The sequence below is a fragment of the Amborella trichopoda genome, chromosome 2 (genome assembly GCF_054954075.1).
Source record: "Amborella trichopoda isolate Santa Cruz 75 chromosome 2, AtrichopodaSantaCruz75HAP2 v2.0, whole genome shotgun sequence".
Lineage (NCBI taxonomy): Eukaryota > Viridiplantae > Streptophyta > Magnoliopsida > Amborellales > Amborellaceae > Amborella > Amborella trichopoda.
The window spans coordinates 65,320,224-65,338,013 of NC_142337.1; the positions used below are offsets into that span (position 1 = coordinate 65,320,224).

Here is a 17,790-nt window from a genome sequence, read left to right on the forward strand (position 1 = left end):
AGTCTAAAAAATAATGCATTTTACAATATATTACCTACACTGCCAATTTTCAAGATTTTTATGTGTTTATAAATTTACTTAACTTTAATCATTTTTTAAATTTAAAATTTTATAATTAGATATAAAAATAGATTTTGAGATAATCCTAAGAACATTTTACAACCAAATTATATACCATAATAAAATTTGGAAGTGCACCTTACCTCTACACCAACAAATGCATCCATATGCCAACTACACCCTTTCCATAATATGTGGTCCTTAGGTATAAAGCATCCATCTTTAAGTAGTCCATCTAAACATAATTGTAATCCATCTTTAAGTAGTCCATCTAAACATAATTGTAATTAATGATCCAAATGTTATCTTAATATAATTATTATTTTTAATATTTATTATTATTAGTATTTTTCATATTCATGATCTCCATGTTAAAGATTATATATTTTTTAAAAATTAAGATCGAATTATATTTTAAAAATATATTTATTATATTTATTGCCAAGCTCATATTTTTACATTACGGGTTGGCTGTACAAAAACCGTGTCCTTTATCATTTACACCATGCAGTTCTCCATCTTAATCGCAAATCCATACTTGTATTTTCCCTACGTATGCTCGATTTACTTCTAAAATCCTTTCTAGATTTATTTATAGAAAATATTCTCTTTAAATTGATGATTGGGAAAATTTCTTACATAACCTTAATTCTCCATCTTATTTTATGATATGGTAGGTTTTTTTTCTATTTTTTTTTCAAATTGTATAAAAAAAATCTCTAAAGATTTTACCGTACCACCTCATTTATTCGCTTTTTACTATAAAAATTGACCTTAACAAACTTTTTTATACCATTTCAACTAAAAAAAGAGCTCCTATCTCTCTCATATTAAGTTAAAATAATATAAAAAATTTATTAAAACTAACTTTTATGATCAAAAGTGAATAAATGATGATAAAAAACGAATAAACGAAAATGAAAGAGAAATAAAATCTTTAGATATTTTTTTTATGCCACTTAAAAGAGAATCTACCATAAAATACGATACAGAATTAGAGTTCTTTACAAAAATTTCCATTGATGAAACCAGGGTTCTCTCTCGATTCCTAGCTAGTATCATTAATAGCAAGTACTTTCTCTAACTTGATGAGTTTCTTTGTACTACCGTTTAACTTGATGAGTTTCTTTGTACTGCCGTTTTCTCTTTATGTGAAGCGGCCTTCCTCCTCTCTCTCTCTCATGTTTCATTAGATGGGGACTTTTGGCCTCATTGATACGGCCGGCATGATCTTTAATAGAGTAATACGGACGGCATGATCTTCAATAGCGTAGAATGACAAACTAAAATTCGTAAAATTGACTGCAATTAATTGAAAAAACACGCTTTAACAATGAATGATGATGATCTATACTCTCTCTCCCTCTCGATCTGATTTCATTTCCTACCGTCACGTGATTCTTTGGGGAAAGGGTCAAATACCATACTAACTATAAATTGGATGTTTAGTCAACAGTCGTTGAGGCAATTAATGAGAGAATTGATTGCGAGGTCCCAAATTATTTGCAGGTTCACAACACTTCTTCAATAACCGAGAAATAAAACTGCTACCACTTCTTAGCCACTCGACTCGGCATTTGGTGTACCTAACTCGATAAATCAAAGCGTGATCGAGTTAATATTTGATGCCATGGCCCAAACTTATATAATATATACCCAATAATTCATTCATTTTAAGAAGCTATAAAATCAGAAGTTAATTATTTAGTTTAGTGGACGGCTCTACTTTCATTACATCTGAATTGTGTGGCTAGGATTTAAGATGAAGGTATGGGTTTTCAAAAATAAAATAAATTATGAATCCTCCAATTTAATTTAGAAAAAACATAAATGGCCGAATTTCGAAACTTTGGACGATGTTTCCGTTGAATAGAGGTCGAATTTCAGCCCCAAAATTTTCCGACTTAATATTTGAGGAGCCAATATAATCCTATTAAAACGAATGGAAAATCAAACTCCAAATATTTTGGCGGAAATGTCACCGAAATTGACAGAAAAGATTGATTTGTGCGGAAATTTACCGAAATTGACAGAAAACATTGATTTGTAAACAGACCCCAAACCCAAACCCAAACCGAAACCTATCCGGTGAAATCCTCCAAAATTTCCGAACCCCCGATTTTCGAATTACATGGCATTTTCCCTCTCAATTTCTCCCCAAAATTTTCAGACTCAACTGCTAAATGTAATTAAAATCACGAAAAGATATCATATTTCCCAATTTCCTCAGATGATTTATAGAAGCATTGCACAAAAGCAGATCGATTCTAATAAATACATTCTCAATTTTTCTGATTCTTTTTTAACCTGGAAATATCATACAAACATTTTTTTTTTCAGAAATCGCAAATTTTCTGATTTTTTTTAACCTGGAAATATCATACAAACATTATTTTTGCAGGAATTCAAGATAATTCCATGCTCCACATATCAAATCTCTCAAAACCAGAGTAAGATCAATGGCCCAAAACCTCTAGAGAGAAAGAGCTTATTTTCAAGACATGCGTAATGGCAATGAAAAATAAAATTATATGTGAAACAATGAATGTTTACACAAGAGATTGGATATAACCACCCTCCAGCAATAAAAAAACAAACACTTACTTCAAAGTTTGATCCAAACGAAAGGTCCAGCGCAGAAACCCCCAAATCTAGAAAGAGAAAGACAGAAAACTGAGAGAGAGCAAGAAATCGATCAAGAGAGAGAAAGTACTCAGATTTCAAGACGTATCACGAGCACATCTGGTAATGGCGCTGCATCCCCTACTGTAAGGGTTAGCTTGACCTCCAGCTCTGCAATTGTAATAGGACTGGCCCTTTTTAGAACAAGGAACAATGTTTTTCTTCAAGGCGTTGTAGCTTATATACTGGTCCGTCGCAAGGATCCTTCTGTTGATCTCTGAATCCATGGCGAATTCTTCACCAGAGAGGCATTCTCCTATAGATCCCTCGCACGACTGTTTAGCCGGAACCCAGTCGAGAAAGTGGTCGGAAATCGGGATTCCGGCCATGGCGCTGCCAGAAAACAGGAGAGAGAGCATGAGGATGAGGAGGAGAGAGAAATACAGGAGCCTGGCCATGGTGCTTTCTCTCTCTATCTAGGTTTCCAGAGACTGTAGAGAGAAGGGGAGCGTGAAGGCTTTAAGGACAAGAGGCTTGGTTGAGTTGACCGCTCCAATTTCCGCTGTTTATAAAAACTTGGGTAATTACCATTTGAGATTAATAAAGTAATTACAAAGGTTAATAGATAATTAATTGAATTTGGTGAGATGAAAAATGGGAATTAATAATAATATAAAGAAATAAAAGAAGTGAGTGATTCGGTGCGGAAAGTATGAGACCAAATGCACGCCATCTGCGCTCACCGTTACCGTTTGGTGAGATGAGTAACGGAAAGCTACGCCGTCACCGTTTCCTAGGGGCGGCTGGCTTACTCGAGCTAGTGGGTAGGCAGGCTCGCTTTTTACGCCTTCCCTCTTTCACTTTCACTTTCACGTCGCGCTCTTTATCTTTTGCCTTGCACGCTTGCTACTGTCAATCGCTCTATGCTACCAGTATCATTGGTAGGTATCGTGGTATGATTCCAAGTAAAAAATTGAATTTGAATCTAAATCACGTAAAATTAATATTTAACCAATTTTTGGTCCGTCACGCTTGTTGATTTTGATTGGTTATATGGCTCTAGCAAATTTGAGAATTTTTTTTTGTAATATTTATCGTATTTTTAGAATTATATATATATTTTTTTAACTTAAGATCAATGGTTGATCAAACACCTCACTTACTAAGTGAACAATAAGTTCCTATAGTGTGGCTTTGTACATCCCACCCATTGTAAATATACATTTGTTATATCTCTCTCCATGTTTTTAAAATTTTTAATATTTTTTTCAACAACAATCATCAATCCACGTTCTAAAACATTTAGGTGCGGCACCAATAGACGGTAAGATTAAATAAAGTAGACTTAAGTGGCCTGACCGTCAATGAGTAAGCCCAAAAAAACATGGATAGAAACAGTGAGAAAATAAATGGAGAGTATGCCATTATTGAGGGTATGACCCTAAAAACAAAAGGTTTTTTTGAAGTGTCTCTCTATTTTTTTACTTTTATTGTTGGATCGGTGGATCTATTCCACATGGTAAAAAAAAAAGCAAAAAAAAAAAAAAAGAGCTTTTCGGGATGTTGGATTAGTGATTTAAATAAATTTAAATCAGTAATCCAAAAAATATTAATAATACATAAAAAAATAAAAATTTAAATAACTGCTCAAGGGATGAAGATTTAAGGGGACCTAATAAAACATTACATAAGTCTAGAAAAAAATGTAAAAAAATACGTAAAAAGGAATGTTTTCTGGGAACTGGGTTGAGACCCATATCATCTCAAAACCAATTCAGTCTCGACTAGTGCTTACAAATTCGGCCAGTCCAACTGGGAACCGGCTAGTAAAACTAGAACGGGGTACTAGTTTATCTGGTTTTGGCCAGTTTTGGTGGTTCGGCCAAGTATTTTAAAAAAGAATATACACTATAAGACTATTTATCATTGATACAAAGTGGTCACAATTACTTGCAACCATCCGATATGAAATTTGATAGCTTGGGTGTTATAAAGTTTGAAAAAAATTATTTTGAAGTTTGAGCTTGGTCAATGGAATAAATGCAGCCTCTCGATTTCACATCCAATGGTAAAGATTAATAATTGTGACCACCTTGTACAAAAGATGAAAGGTCTCATTCTATACTTTTTCATTTTAAAAATATTAAATATATATAATCCAAAAAAAACATATATGTTTGTAATGTGTTCTTTAATTTTTTTTATCATTTTTGGCAAATATTAGAAAGTGTTTTGGATATAAATACTTATTTTTTCTATTTTATCATATTTTTAGAAAAAAATATTAAAAACACCCTTGAGCACACATATTTTTCACTGCTTTTTAACTTTATTTAGATGCGCTTTATCTAATTTTTTTAATACTTTTAAAATTAATCAAGACTTGCCCGGTTAGGCCGGTTGAACCGGCTAGTTTACGAGTAACTCAAACCCAACTGTTGGCCAGTTTCTGACGCCGGTTCGATTTTTACTACACAGGTCCGGATTGATTCCCAATTTCCCATAACTAATATCGCCCGTTTAGCATCTACCCGAGCTCCAATTTGGGTAAGACCGTAAGAGTTAGACGAAGCTCAGGTCTGGAGCCGCCAAGCCAAGCCTAGCCGAGCAGGTGGGGCCGCCCCCATCTTTGCCGTGAGGGAAGGAAGCGGATCGGCTTAGGGAGTGACGCGCACGTCTAGTCGGTGCGCCATGTGGTCATGTGGGCCCGCCGTATTAGCGCGTTAAATGACGTACTTTTGGTGCGGCCATGCATATCATTATCGGGCGAGTATACTATAGTCGCGCGGGAGCATATCATATAATTTTTTTTTATTTTTTTTTAGAGGAATGATTATATAGGACCCTCTTACACACTCATGTGTGTAGGACCTCAAAGGATCACAATTAAATTTAGCACAAATCTTTAAACAAATCAAATATCATATCTATGTAATAAATTTTTTAAGGATCCATGTTAAATTTAATGATGATCTTTTAGAGTCCTACACACATAAATGGAAGACGATACTATAGGATAATTACTCGTTCTTTGATACGAAAGAGTTTAGAAACAATGTGAATTAACTAGATGGATATATTCGAAATAAAAAATCTCAATTTAGGTTTAAACAAGATCTCACTTTTTAAAATTATATAGTTTTTATTCAATCTTTAGGCACTATTTTTTCAAGCCAATAAAGAATACACTTTCAATTTCGCTTTATTGCGCATAGAGCAAAGGTTAATTAAAAAGATTATATCTCCAAATTTTGGGGTACTAAGAATGCTTTTAAACTGGATTACCGCTGAGGGAGTAGATGGACCATTATGCTCCCGCAAAAGCATTAAATCTTTTGGCATCATTCATTGGTTTCGATTTGAGTTTAGTAAGAGATGCGAATCTGATGCCAGCTGGTACTAGGGTTTGGTGGCCACCACAACAAGCCAAGACATTCGTTCTATCCATGTATAAAACTTAGTCGTATGCACGTTTTTTAAATAAACACGCATCTTATTAAATTGACCATTTGGCTATCATTAAATATTATTAGGCTTAGTAAATACTGAGAATAATTACTCTTCTCTCTTTTTTTTCTTTTTTTTTGACGCAAGTTTCTATAAGTATATATAGAAATGAGTTACCTATTAAAAATTTATTTTTGAGATGGATTTTTGGACATAATTATTAAAAACATGAAATCTTTAACATGGATATGAAAAAATAACTAAATTTTAAATATTAGAAATAATAATTCTATTAAAAAATATTTGGATTGTTAGTTTTAATTGTTTTTAAATGGTCCACCTATTTGTATCTATCTCAAAAAAATTTATTTTATTTTTAATATGCTATCTCTCTCTCCTTTAACTTTGATAGTTCCATTTGATTTATTTGGTTTGGGAATAAAGGCGAAGATTGCGTTTGCTTCTCTATAGAGGCATGTCGTGTGCTTTTTTGGGCCACAAAATAAGTTCAAGTGGTTAATGGGAAATTCATTAAATTTGCTATCCAAACAAACAAAATTCATTGGTTGATGTGAAATGGGATGGGCGGTGATGTGTCACTAATTGAGTACAAAGATCGAGACAGATTTTGTCGAAAGCTACAATAGAGTTTAATATGTTAGATTTCGTATCTAATGGTTAAAAAAAATTGACTCTTATATGCCAAAAATTAAATAATAATTTCAAGATTGTATACAATGAAATTATTTTACTTTTGATACACGGTGGTCACAATTCTTTTCAACCATTTGATGTGAAATTTGATAGCTTGGATGTGTCACAAAGTCCAAAATTTTTTTTTTTTAAGTTTGAACTTAATCAATGTGATAATTGCAGCCATCCAATTTCATATCCAATAATCAATATTAATGTAACCATCTTATATTAAAGGTAAATGACCTCGCTATAATTTCCTGTCTCATAATATACAATTCATTTTCACAAATGACCTATACATTGATTGGCCCATGAGATTCCATAAACTTTAGTAATTTTAAAAGTCTTTAATTCAAAGTGCTACACATGGAAAAGAAGGGAAACAAGATGATGATGCTAGGAATTTTGAGCAAAGGAATACATTTTTTTTTGGTTTAAAATATTTCATGCTCCTACAAGAGCACATGGCTGCTCAGTCCCTCATGTAAATTTTGATGTAGGAGTAATTTTGAGACCTAGAATTTTGGTATATAATGAAAAAAAAAAACTAAATGTACCCTCTCTGATCTAGAAAATAATAACGTCCTAAAATTGAATACAGAGTATTGAACTTTTGGATACTTAAAGAACTCAAAATTTATTTTTTTCTTCTAATAATTTCTATCAGTAATTTAAAAAATGTCGGGTTGGCCCGGAATTGCCCGGTCCAACTATGGAATCGATCACCTCGTGTTGATTTTGTCAAAATATATGAAATCATTCGAGTCTAGAAGAGAACTGGAGATTTGCTAAGGTAAAACGGCGTTTTGCTACAATAAAAATACTGATTAATAGATCCGGCTCGGTTTTTGGTTGGTTCACTGTTTTTGCACCTGTTTTTTCACTAGGTCACTATTTTTTTCATACAGTAAAACGGCGATCTGAATTGTCAATTCACCGATCTATACCCAATCCGGATCACCAATCGGTTTTTTAAATCACTGATCTCTAGTGATTCTTAGGAGGATCCCAATACTTTAGATCCAAAAAATCCCCCCAAAATACTCTAGGTAGCTTTTTCAGTTTCACTTGGTGGAGTAAATTGACAATATGCTCTTATAGGAGCATAGTTCACCAAAAGGGAAATATTGGAAAGTATGCATACGATGATGGTTGTATATACTTTACAACAGGCAAAGTCAATCAATGAAAATGGATGGTGGAGATTGCCAGGATATCTGTATGCACATGCACTTTTATTGTCAATCAAATGACAGTGGATGCAACAAAACTGTACCACGTGGGATATGCTATGATGTGCTTTTTTTTGTCGAATGTAAATTAAGGAAAAATATACGAGACCGTTTATCTCTAGTGCAAGGTGGCCACAAATAATCTTGATCATTGGATATAAAATTCGGAGGAATTTTCAAATTTTATGACATAACCAAACTATCGGATTTCATATTGGATGGTTATAAGTAATTGTGACCTCTTCTCTAAATATAAATAATCTCATTATATAAAATCCCAAATTTTAAATGTTGTGCAATCCACAAAAAAAATATGTGACCCTTAGTCCGAGCCGTTCATGCTGAATGGATGGCTAAATTAACTTTAGCCACAATATAATGTCTGATTCGTTTTACTCTTGATACTCTTTCTCCAACTCATTGTTAAATGGAATTTGGATTGTGCTGCCCAGCAAAACTAAAAATATATATTAGAAAATAAGTAAAATAACCCTGAAATTTTCAATGATAGTTAGGTTTTTTTCAGCAATTTTTTTTCATCTTATTATTATTAGGTGTGCTTTTATGATAGCATAAATAAAAAAGCATATTAAAAAAGAATAAGTTTGTATAGAGCCGAAGCTCTCAACAATCAAATTAGAGCCCACCTCAAAAATTTCACTAGAAGATGTTTTGATGCTCAAATATCCTCAAATTAATCATCTCGACATCAAGATGTATGGACATGAGAAAAAATAGATTTCAAGTTTTGAAAATAGTGCATCTTGTAACGTATTTTTGGACCATCAATTTTCAAAATTTTCAAGTTTTCATAGATATGCTCGATCTGCATCATTTTTTAAGCTTTAAATTTTATAATTATAGATGAAATTATAGGCTATCACAAAGATTTTCAGTATTTAAACTGCATTTCTTGATATTATTTGAAAGTGCGCTTTACTTTAATTGTTTAGAGCTTCAGCTCTATACGAACCGCACCCATGAAAATAACTGGAAAACCCCTCAAATTTCCTATGGTATTTTGGTCCCTTTCCATCAAATATATATATTTATTAGGTGTGCGTCGTGATAGTATCGATGCCCTGAATTTCACTTTATAGAATAAAAATCGAAAATAAATAATAAAATACTCTCTCAATCAAGGTAAAGAACTTAGAAACTAATTCATGACATTTATCCCAACCATCTATTCAAACGTGAACCAGTCATTTTCCAAATTTTACAATCTAAAATGATACTAATTATAAAAATTTAGTTAACATATGGAAAATAATATCACAAGAAAATTGTTTTATTTCACTAGATGAAAGAAAGTTTGGAGGGAATGGGATTGGGGCCTGGGTCAAAGGGGTGGATGCCCCAACATAATGTCCCACCCTCCATTCCTATTATTAACACATACTGCGAATGTTTAAAAGATCGGCTGATTATTTTTTTATTTTTATTTTTTATTTATTTTATCAAAAAGATCGGTCGATTTTAAAAAAATTGGCCGACTAACTCGGGATCAGTCACTGGCCGATCCCGATCTGGCCCGATTCCAACGGTCATGTATGCAGGAGTTTTTTTAGTGCAATAATCGACTGATTAAATCGGACTAATTGGCACTAATCGGCTGATTAGTGCACTAATCGACGATTTTGTTCTAAAAATTGGCCAATAAGTGCACCATCAGTGCAGAGTTTGCAAAGTTGTCTTTATAATATTTTTAATATATTTCTCCTTTTTTTCTTTTCCTTATTCTTCTGTTTCTCTACTTAAAACTTTATATATTATTACAAATTTTTTATTTGCTAATTGCAGGATTTGCCGCTTTGGGCGAGTAGGCTTAGACGCACAAGAGTTGGTCGGGCGCGACAAGGTGCCAAGCCCATAAGTCCCTTAACTCGAGGGATATAAAGTTTATTTGTTGTTCACCTGATTTGATCTTCAATCTAATACCTACACCACCAATTGCCCGAGGGGCACATAGACATATACATTGACACATATTTGAGAGAGAGAGAGAGAGAGATGGAAATTTATCAAAATTGTCACAAACAGACAAAAATTTTTATATTTTACCTATATTTTTTAATGGAAAAAGTTGCAATATTAAAATGTAGAATTAAAGATCCACCTAAAAAATCCATCAAAAAATGTTGTTTTAATGTTGAAAAACCCTCTAATTGATCATCTAGACATCGAGACATATGAATATGAAAAAAAAAAGAAAAGGAGGAGGATTTGAGTCCCAAAAATATTGCATTTTGCAACATATTATGTAGACCATCTATTTTCAAGATTTTCATATGCTTATATATCTACTTGATTTTAACCATTTTTGGAGTTTAAAATTTTATAATTAGAGATGAAAATGGATTTTTAGATAATTTTAAGAATTTTTTACATCAAAATTACATGTTATGATAAAATTTGGAGGTGCACCGTAATTGGATTGTTTAATGTTGCATCCTTATACAAACCGCAATCATTTGTAATTGAATAATGTTGCATCCTTATACAAACCGCAACCATTTGTAATTGAATTCCAAAATACGCTAAAAAACAAACATAGTCTTGAGTTGAAATATTATACTATTTTATAATATTATATCATATTATATTCTATATTATATTATATTTTTATTTTTATTAATATAATTTATATTATATAATATATATTGATTACATATTATATATAGTGTATAATATTAATATATATTTATTATATATTGATCAATGAAAAAATATTGCTTCAAGTGTGTAATCATTTTCTCTGAAACCCAATTATGCTTATAATAATCATTTTTTTTGCTCTTTTCATGTGACAATGTAAAAGAACAATACATATAAATTTTAAACAATTTTTACAATTTTTTTTGGATTTTTTGGGATTTTGAACAAAATTGCATTTTTCTAAAAAAATCGGGGCACTAATCGGCGGATCCAGTCGGAATCGGTCGGACTAATAGGATCGGGCCAAGACAGACTAATCGGGGCCCTATCCGTTGTTTTGAACACTGCATAGTACAAAATATTTTTTTTTTTTGGGATTTGAGATAAATTTCAAAATCTATTAAAATCTCATTTATTAGGACTCCAGTGTCTCTTAACTTAGATCGGAAATCTTTTCAAGCAATAAAAATTTGTCATGAAAACAACACAAATAAGATAGTTCCGTAATTATCGTTTTCTAAGAAATTTAAATAAATGAACAACAATAAAATGACTTAACCATATACCGGTAAGGAAACCATGTTTATTAAGCTTCTTATCCTAAATTTTTTTTTAGAAGTAAACAATAATAATTGAATAAATAAAAAAATCCAAATTTTCATGCTTGTTTTTTCTAGGGAAATTATGAAATTATCCATTAGAGATGAACAATTTAACATTTTATCCATATATTTTGATTTAATTTCGAAATACCCATAAAATAATACATGCTCTTAAGATGGAATATTCCAAAAGGATAAATTGTTAAATAGTTATTCTCTTATATATTTTGATAAATAATTAACACCTTTTTTATCATTCAGGATTTGCCTTGTTATGCCGGTTGGACGGGCCAGTGTACCAGCTAGTACCGAGTGACCGCTTCCGGCCCCATTTTCGGTTAACCTTTGGCTTTGGCTATAGTAAGTAAAAACATTACTCCCAAAATTGGGTCAAAGGAAGAAAATAAGTAAGAACCCAAAAAAAAAAAAAAAGGGGCAAATATCACCGAATATCATATCATATAAAACAAACTCCAACAACCTCAAATGTTGACATTTTCAAAACAATATTGGATTTAAACAAAGAAACTGGACCTGTTTTCCACATAGATTTCGTGACGATTGATATCATGACAATTTTTTATGCCGTGATTTTCTCTCTCTACAATTTATTCTTACTCGTCGCATCAGGAAAATATATGGCTAGAAGGTATACCTAAACATGAAGCTTGGAACAATTCAACTCAATAAAACGAACATGCCTCATACTAAAGTGCCTCCCTTAATATCTCAAAATCCACCAAATGCTTAAATAAACTCGAAAGTCCAATCTTTTCACTTGCTCTTTTCTTATTTGTTATTTTTTATAGAGAGAGAAGAGAATTGACTTTAATTTTTAGTATTTCTTGTCTTTTGGGTTGGTTAGTTGATACTTTAAGCTTCAGTTCACCCCACGTTTTGCCATGTTGACCCAAATTAAGATGGTATTTTTAGAGAGAGATGGAAGTGATTGAACAACCATCTTTGTTTGGCAGCCAAGAGAAAATAAATGTTTTTTTTTCTTTCGGTAAGTCGGTGGAGGAGAATATCTCTTACCCGTTTTTCATTAATAAAAAATTTAAAAAAATTATTATACACTATTTACAACCTTATCATAAGACAATTATACAACATCATGAAGTAATGTGGCATTGTTCGAAAGATAAAGCATTATCTTAAACATTATAATCCATCCACCCATGCTACCGAATTCCATGTTAATATGTAAATAGGAGAAAAGTCTTTGGCTTAATTTGGCCTACTTTTATGTGTGGGACCTAAGTTATCAGCACAACGGTAATTGTAGATGGTAAAGCAATTTCCTTTGGAGCCAAAAAAATTGAAATGAGTAACTAATGGTGTAAAAAAATTGAAAAAAAAAAAAAAAAAAAAGAAGAAGAAGAAAACTTAGAAATGAGTAATGAGTAACTACTGGTGTAAAAAGAATTGAAAAAGAAAAGAGAAATAGAAAGAAAAAAAAGACTCATGTTCCATGTGTTGTGTAGCAAAGTAAGATAAATCTACAACACCAAAAAAAAAAAATGAAAATGGTTTATGGGGCTGCAATCCCATCAAAATAAGTAAAGCCTCAACTCATAACTCATCAAAAATTGTAATTCAATCATTGGAAAACCTTTACATCGATCATCCAGACTTGAGCATTATGATTGTGAAAAAAAAAAAAGATTTCAAGCTTTGAAAATATTGTGTATTGTAATAAATTATCTAGACCATCCATTTCGCCCTAAAAATAAGTGTTCATAGATTCACAAAATCTATATATTATTTTAGTTCCAAATTTTATTGTTGATGTTAGAAATTGTGTGTAGAGCTATCATAGAGATTTTCATTTTCTCAAAATGCTTTCGGGACGAGGATTTGAGGTGAGGCTTTATTTTGTTTTCATAAAGCCTAGGCCCTACACAAACTTCATCTAAAAAAAAGCATGACATAATGATAACAAAAATGGAAGGTTCCATCAAGGAAAAAGTTTATATGGGGTTGTAATGTTGTACTATAGAAGTAAGGTATAAAGTTCCAATTGATCATCTCGATTTTGAGATATGTAAATATAAAGAATAAAAATATTTTCAAGTCTTAAAAATAGTATATTTTTTGACAAGTTCTCTGGACCGTTTGTTTTCAAGATTTTTATGTATTTTATAAATCAACTCTATCCACACTGCTTTTTGACATTTTAAATTAATAATTAAAGCTTAAAGTGCATTTTCAAACCATTTTAAAATTTTGATCACTTAAGGCAAAATTTAGGGATGCACCTTACTTGGATAGTATACTCTCCCTCTCTCTCTCGTCGACCTCATTGATTTGCGTCCTTTAGGTTCGTAAAGCCCAAAAGCCAAAGCAATTAAAAGGCAATGAATATTTAAGCCTAGTTGGTATTTTGGTCATTCATATGAAGGTCTTGTAGATATATAGTTCGGACGTGGATATCTTAAGGAAAGGAAATTTAAGCGAAAATTCTATTATAATTCCTCTATTTGAAGAAGTCCCTATCTTGTATTTCATTCTCAAGTTCCCTTTTTTCACGGTTTTTGATTTCCAAGGGATCCCCAAATCCGACATCTAATGTCTGAATTGGGATTTTTCTTTTTTGTTGATGAAAGGCCGATTCAAACATTTCCAAATTTAGGATTTTTTTTTCAAGACCATTTCACATTAGAGATCTAAACCTGCTTATTTTGTAATGGGCTTGCTCAAACCATCCAATGTGAGAGCATGTCTTTCACTTAAAAAAAAGAAAAAAAAAAGAAAAAAAAGACAAGTGAGTAGGTTTGTACAAACCAAGCCACTCGTCAATTTTCTTTTAAGGCGAAAGACCCGTTTGGATATCCAATATTTGAACCGGTTTTTTACTTAAAAATCGAACCTGACCACTTGTTTTTTTAATTAGTATGTCCAAACTCTAAATTGGGCGAGTGGGTTCCGACATCCAATATCTATACCGTTTTTTTCACTAAAAAGACCCAATTCCCCATTAGTTTAGAATTATTATTATTTATTATTTATTATTTATTATTTTTATGTTGATCCAATATGCGTATTCAATTTTCCTCTCAAGTGGATTGGGGTATTGACTAAGTGACATTCTCAAAATTTGGGATCCTAAAAATACCCCTAGCTAATGATTCTGCCCAAAGGAGTATAATGTACAATTTTTCTCTCACTCGAGCACATAATTCTTTCGTTTAAATAATAAAATCAAGTTGATGATCATAGCAAGATTAAAATTGTGGAACACGTTTGTGTAGAAAAATTGCTTTCCAACCAGGACTTTTTTCTTTTAACTTTAATAAAAGTTTCATTTAGCAAAGGATAAAGTTAAAGGGTGTGGTTTTTATAAGGTTGCAACCTTAAACAATCCTAAGGTGCACTTCCAAATTCTATCATAACATGTAATTTTGGTAAAAAAAAATTTTAGGATTATTTTAAAATTTATTTTTATCTCTAATTATAGAATTTGAAACTCCAAAAATGGTTAAACTCAAGTAGTTCAATAAACATATGAAAATCTTGAAAATGAACGGTCTGGATAATATGTTGCAAGATGCACTATTTCTAGTACTCAATTTTCTTTTTCTTTTTTTCATATTCATGCATCTCGATGTCGAGATGATCAATTAGATGGTTTTTAAACATTAAAACAACTTTTTCTAATGGATTTTTGAGGTGCATTTGTATTTCTACATTTTACAGTTGCAACCTTATATAAACGTTTTCCAAAGTTAAAAAGATAAAATAAAGAGCACATGTACTATTCTTTCTCGGGAGCATAGTTTACTGTTACTTCCTTGGTCAGATGACCTACTTGGAAAAGATTTTTTCAATATCAAATTTTGAGAACCACTTAAGAATTACTAGATGATTATATTAAAATTTTGAATTTAAATTTAACTTTTCTAACACTTGATATCACCATCTAAAAATTAAATGGTTTTTATTCGATCTCCCAACATTATTTTGTTTCAAAAAAAAAATTTGTATGAGGTTGACACCTTAACATGTAGAATTAAGGTGCACCTCTAAAATCCTTTGAAAAATGTTGTTTTGATGTTGAAAAAACATCTAATTGATAATCTAGACATTGAGATATATAGATAAGGAGAAAAAATAGATTTCAGATCCTAAAAATAGTTAGCAACTCATTATCTAGACCATCCATTTTTAAGATTTTTATGCACTTATATATGTACTTGATTTGGACTATTTTTTAAATTTAAAGTTTTATATTAGAAATAAAATAGATTATTGCACCTCCCTAAAAAAATTTGACATAATGATAAAGTGTGGAGGTGGACCTTACTTTGATTGTTTAAGATTGCAACCTTTTACAAACCACACCCTTTTTTTCAAGTGCATAGAGGTTACAACTAGGAATAATTTTTTTTATTGAGGTTAATCTATGGATTAAAGATATTACACCCCCAAAATTTGAGTCCTCAAATTAATTTTAAGTGAGATTTTACTCGAGAGAGTAAATAGACATTGTACTCCTGCAAGAGTAGAATATATTTTGGCTAGAATAAAAGGGAAAACAGCATAATAACCTGCTAAGCTAGGGCAATAGATGCCTTGGCAATCATATGCTTTCCAACTAGAATTGATAAAGGAAAAGGTCCACGATCTCCATCCAACTGTGTTGATATTGTGGGATCCAGCGGTTGGATCACTCTTACAAATAAACTGTATGCAATGTTTCTACAAGATCATTCGCCTCAAGTTGTTTTCACTTGTGCTCCGTACTAAAATATGAGTGCATATAAAAAGCATATCACATGGTTGTTATGACCATATCGGACCACCACGTCTGACCGGTTGGACCCTTGAAGTCTTGGTGTTGTGATCAAGAGCCAAAACTTAATTTTGTTGAAAGCTTATTCATATTATTAGTGTTTGACCAGTTTGACCAATCAGATCATCTGGTTTTGACTGGTTTGACCAGCCAAACAAATTTGAGAATTTTGTTTAAAGATTGTATATGATGAGACCATTTACTTTTGATACAAGTCACAATCACTTATAATCATCCAATCTAAAATCTAATAGCTTACGTGTATTATAAAGCTCGAGAAAATTTCTTTTGAAGTTTGAGTGTGGTCATTGGAATAAATGCAACCATCCAATTTCACATTCAATTGTCAATATGAATTGTGACCATCTTATACCAAAGGTAAATGATTTTTTTGTATATTTTTCATTTATTATTCTTATTTTTCTTATATATCTTTTAAAATAAGATCCAACTAGTTTACCAACAATCGAATGCAATTTGATTGGACCACATCCCTCATCCCTCAACAGTACAAAGGCCAATTGATAATAATGGATGTCAACCTAATGTTAAACAAACAAGTAAATAAATACAATCATGTCTTTAACGCCCACCATAATGCTCATTCTAAGCAAGGAGCGAATTTTGTGCTGTAGGAAAAAAAACTCAACTGCATAAAGTGACTAACAAAAGCAAAATATCATAAAGCGAATAACAAAAGCAAAATATTTTGTAATAATACTCTTACTTATGCTTGGTATTGGGTTTCTTTTGGTGTTCCCTATATTGTAGTCCATGACATAGCTATCATGATAAGTTGTTGAACCGGTCAAGAGCAGTCTTTGTAAAATTGAACCGGAACAGTTAATCGGACATAGGTTTGGAAGCGGTTTAATCAGCTTAACCAGTAAATCGGTCGATTCAACCGTTCTAACCAGACAAGTCCCGAGTGGTGTAAAAAGTATTGAAAAAAATAAAAAGATACAAAAAGAAAATCTATTAAAATATGAAAAACTATAAAGAATGATTAAAATAAAACATATTAAAATGCAGTTGAAAATTAATAAAAAATTGGATTTTAAAGAAGCCTAAGGGTTTAATTTTTTTTGAAAAAGATGAGAAAATATAAAAGTGAGTATTTATGACCAAAACAATTTTTAATCTTTACCATAATGTAAATAACATTAAAAAATGTATTATATACCAAATTTTTTATTTTTGGGATTATATATATATATATATATATATATATATATATATATATATATATATATATATATATATATATATATATATATATGTGTGTGTGTGTGTGTGTGTTTTAAAAAAATACCAACCGATCACCAAAACTGGAACCGTCCAATGGCCGCTTCTGATCTCACCAGGCGGTTATTGCTTAGATTGCCTGGTTTTTCCAACAGTGGTCAAGAGTTTGATCCAATCAAAATCGACAGATTGAACTGATAGAAAAAATCTTTAAAAAATTTAAGAATAAGAATATTAGTTAAAAAATATAAAATGTATTAGAAAAAATTTATAAACTTTGTTTCGCAAGTCGAATTGATCAAACCTAAATAATCCGATCGGTCAAACTGGTCAGACATTGATTTTGATAAGTTTTTTACCAAACTTAATTTTGGCTTTAGATCGAACCGTCTAAGACATCAATAGGCAATCTGATCGGTCGGACGGGGTAATCCGG

The 17,790-nt window shown here is 31.4% G+C and overlaps 1 protein-coding gene across 1 annotated transcript; it reads right to left on the minus strand.

Moving 5' to 3' along the window:
- Positions 1-2,566: 2,566 nt before the first annotated feature.
- LOC18430287 (protein RALF-like 33) lies at positions 2,567-3,233 on the minus strand. Its single transcript, XM_006840446.4, has one exon. It carries the CDS (start codon positions 3,138-3,140, stop codon positions 2,781-2,783), a length of 360 nt encoding a protein of 119 aa, XP_006840509.1. The 5' UTR covers positions 3,141-3,233; the 3' UTR covers positions 2,567-2,780.
- Positions 3,234-17,790: the final 14,557 nt, after the last annotated feature.

What these genes read in the sequence shown, in the direction of transcription:
- LOC18430287 (XM_006840446.4), bottom strand. Translation starts at nt 3,140, where the DNA reads ATGGCCAGGCTCCTGTATTTCTCTCTCCTCCTCATCCTCATGCTCTCT.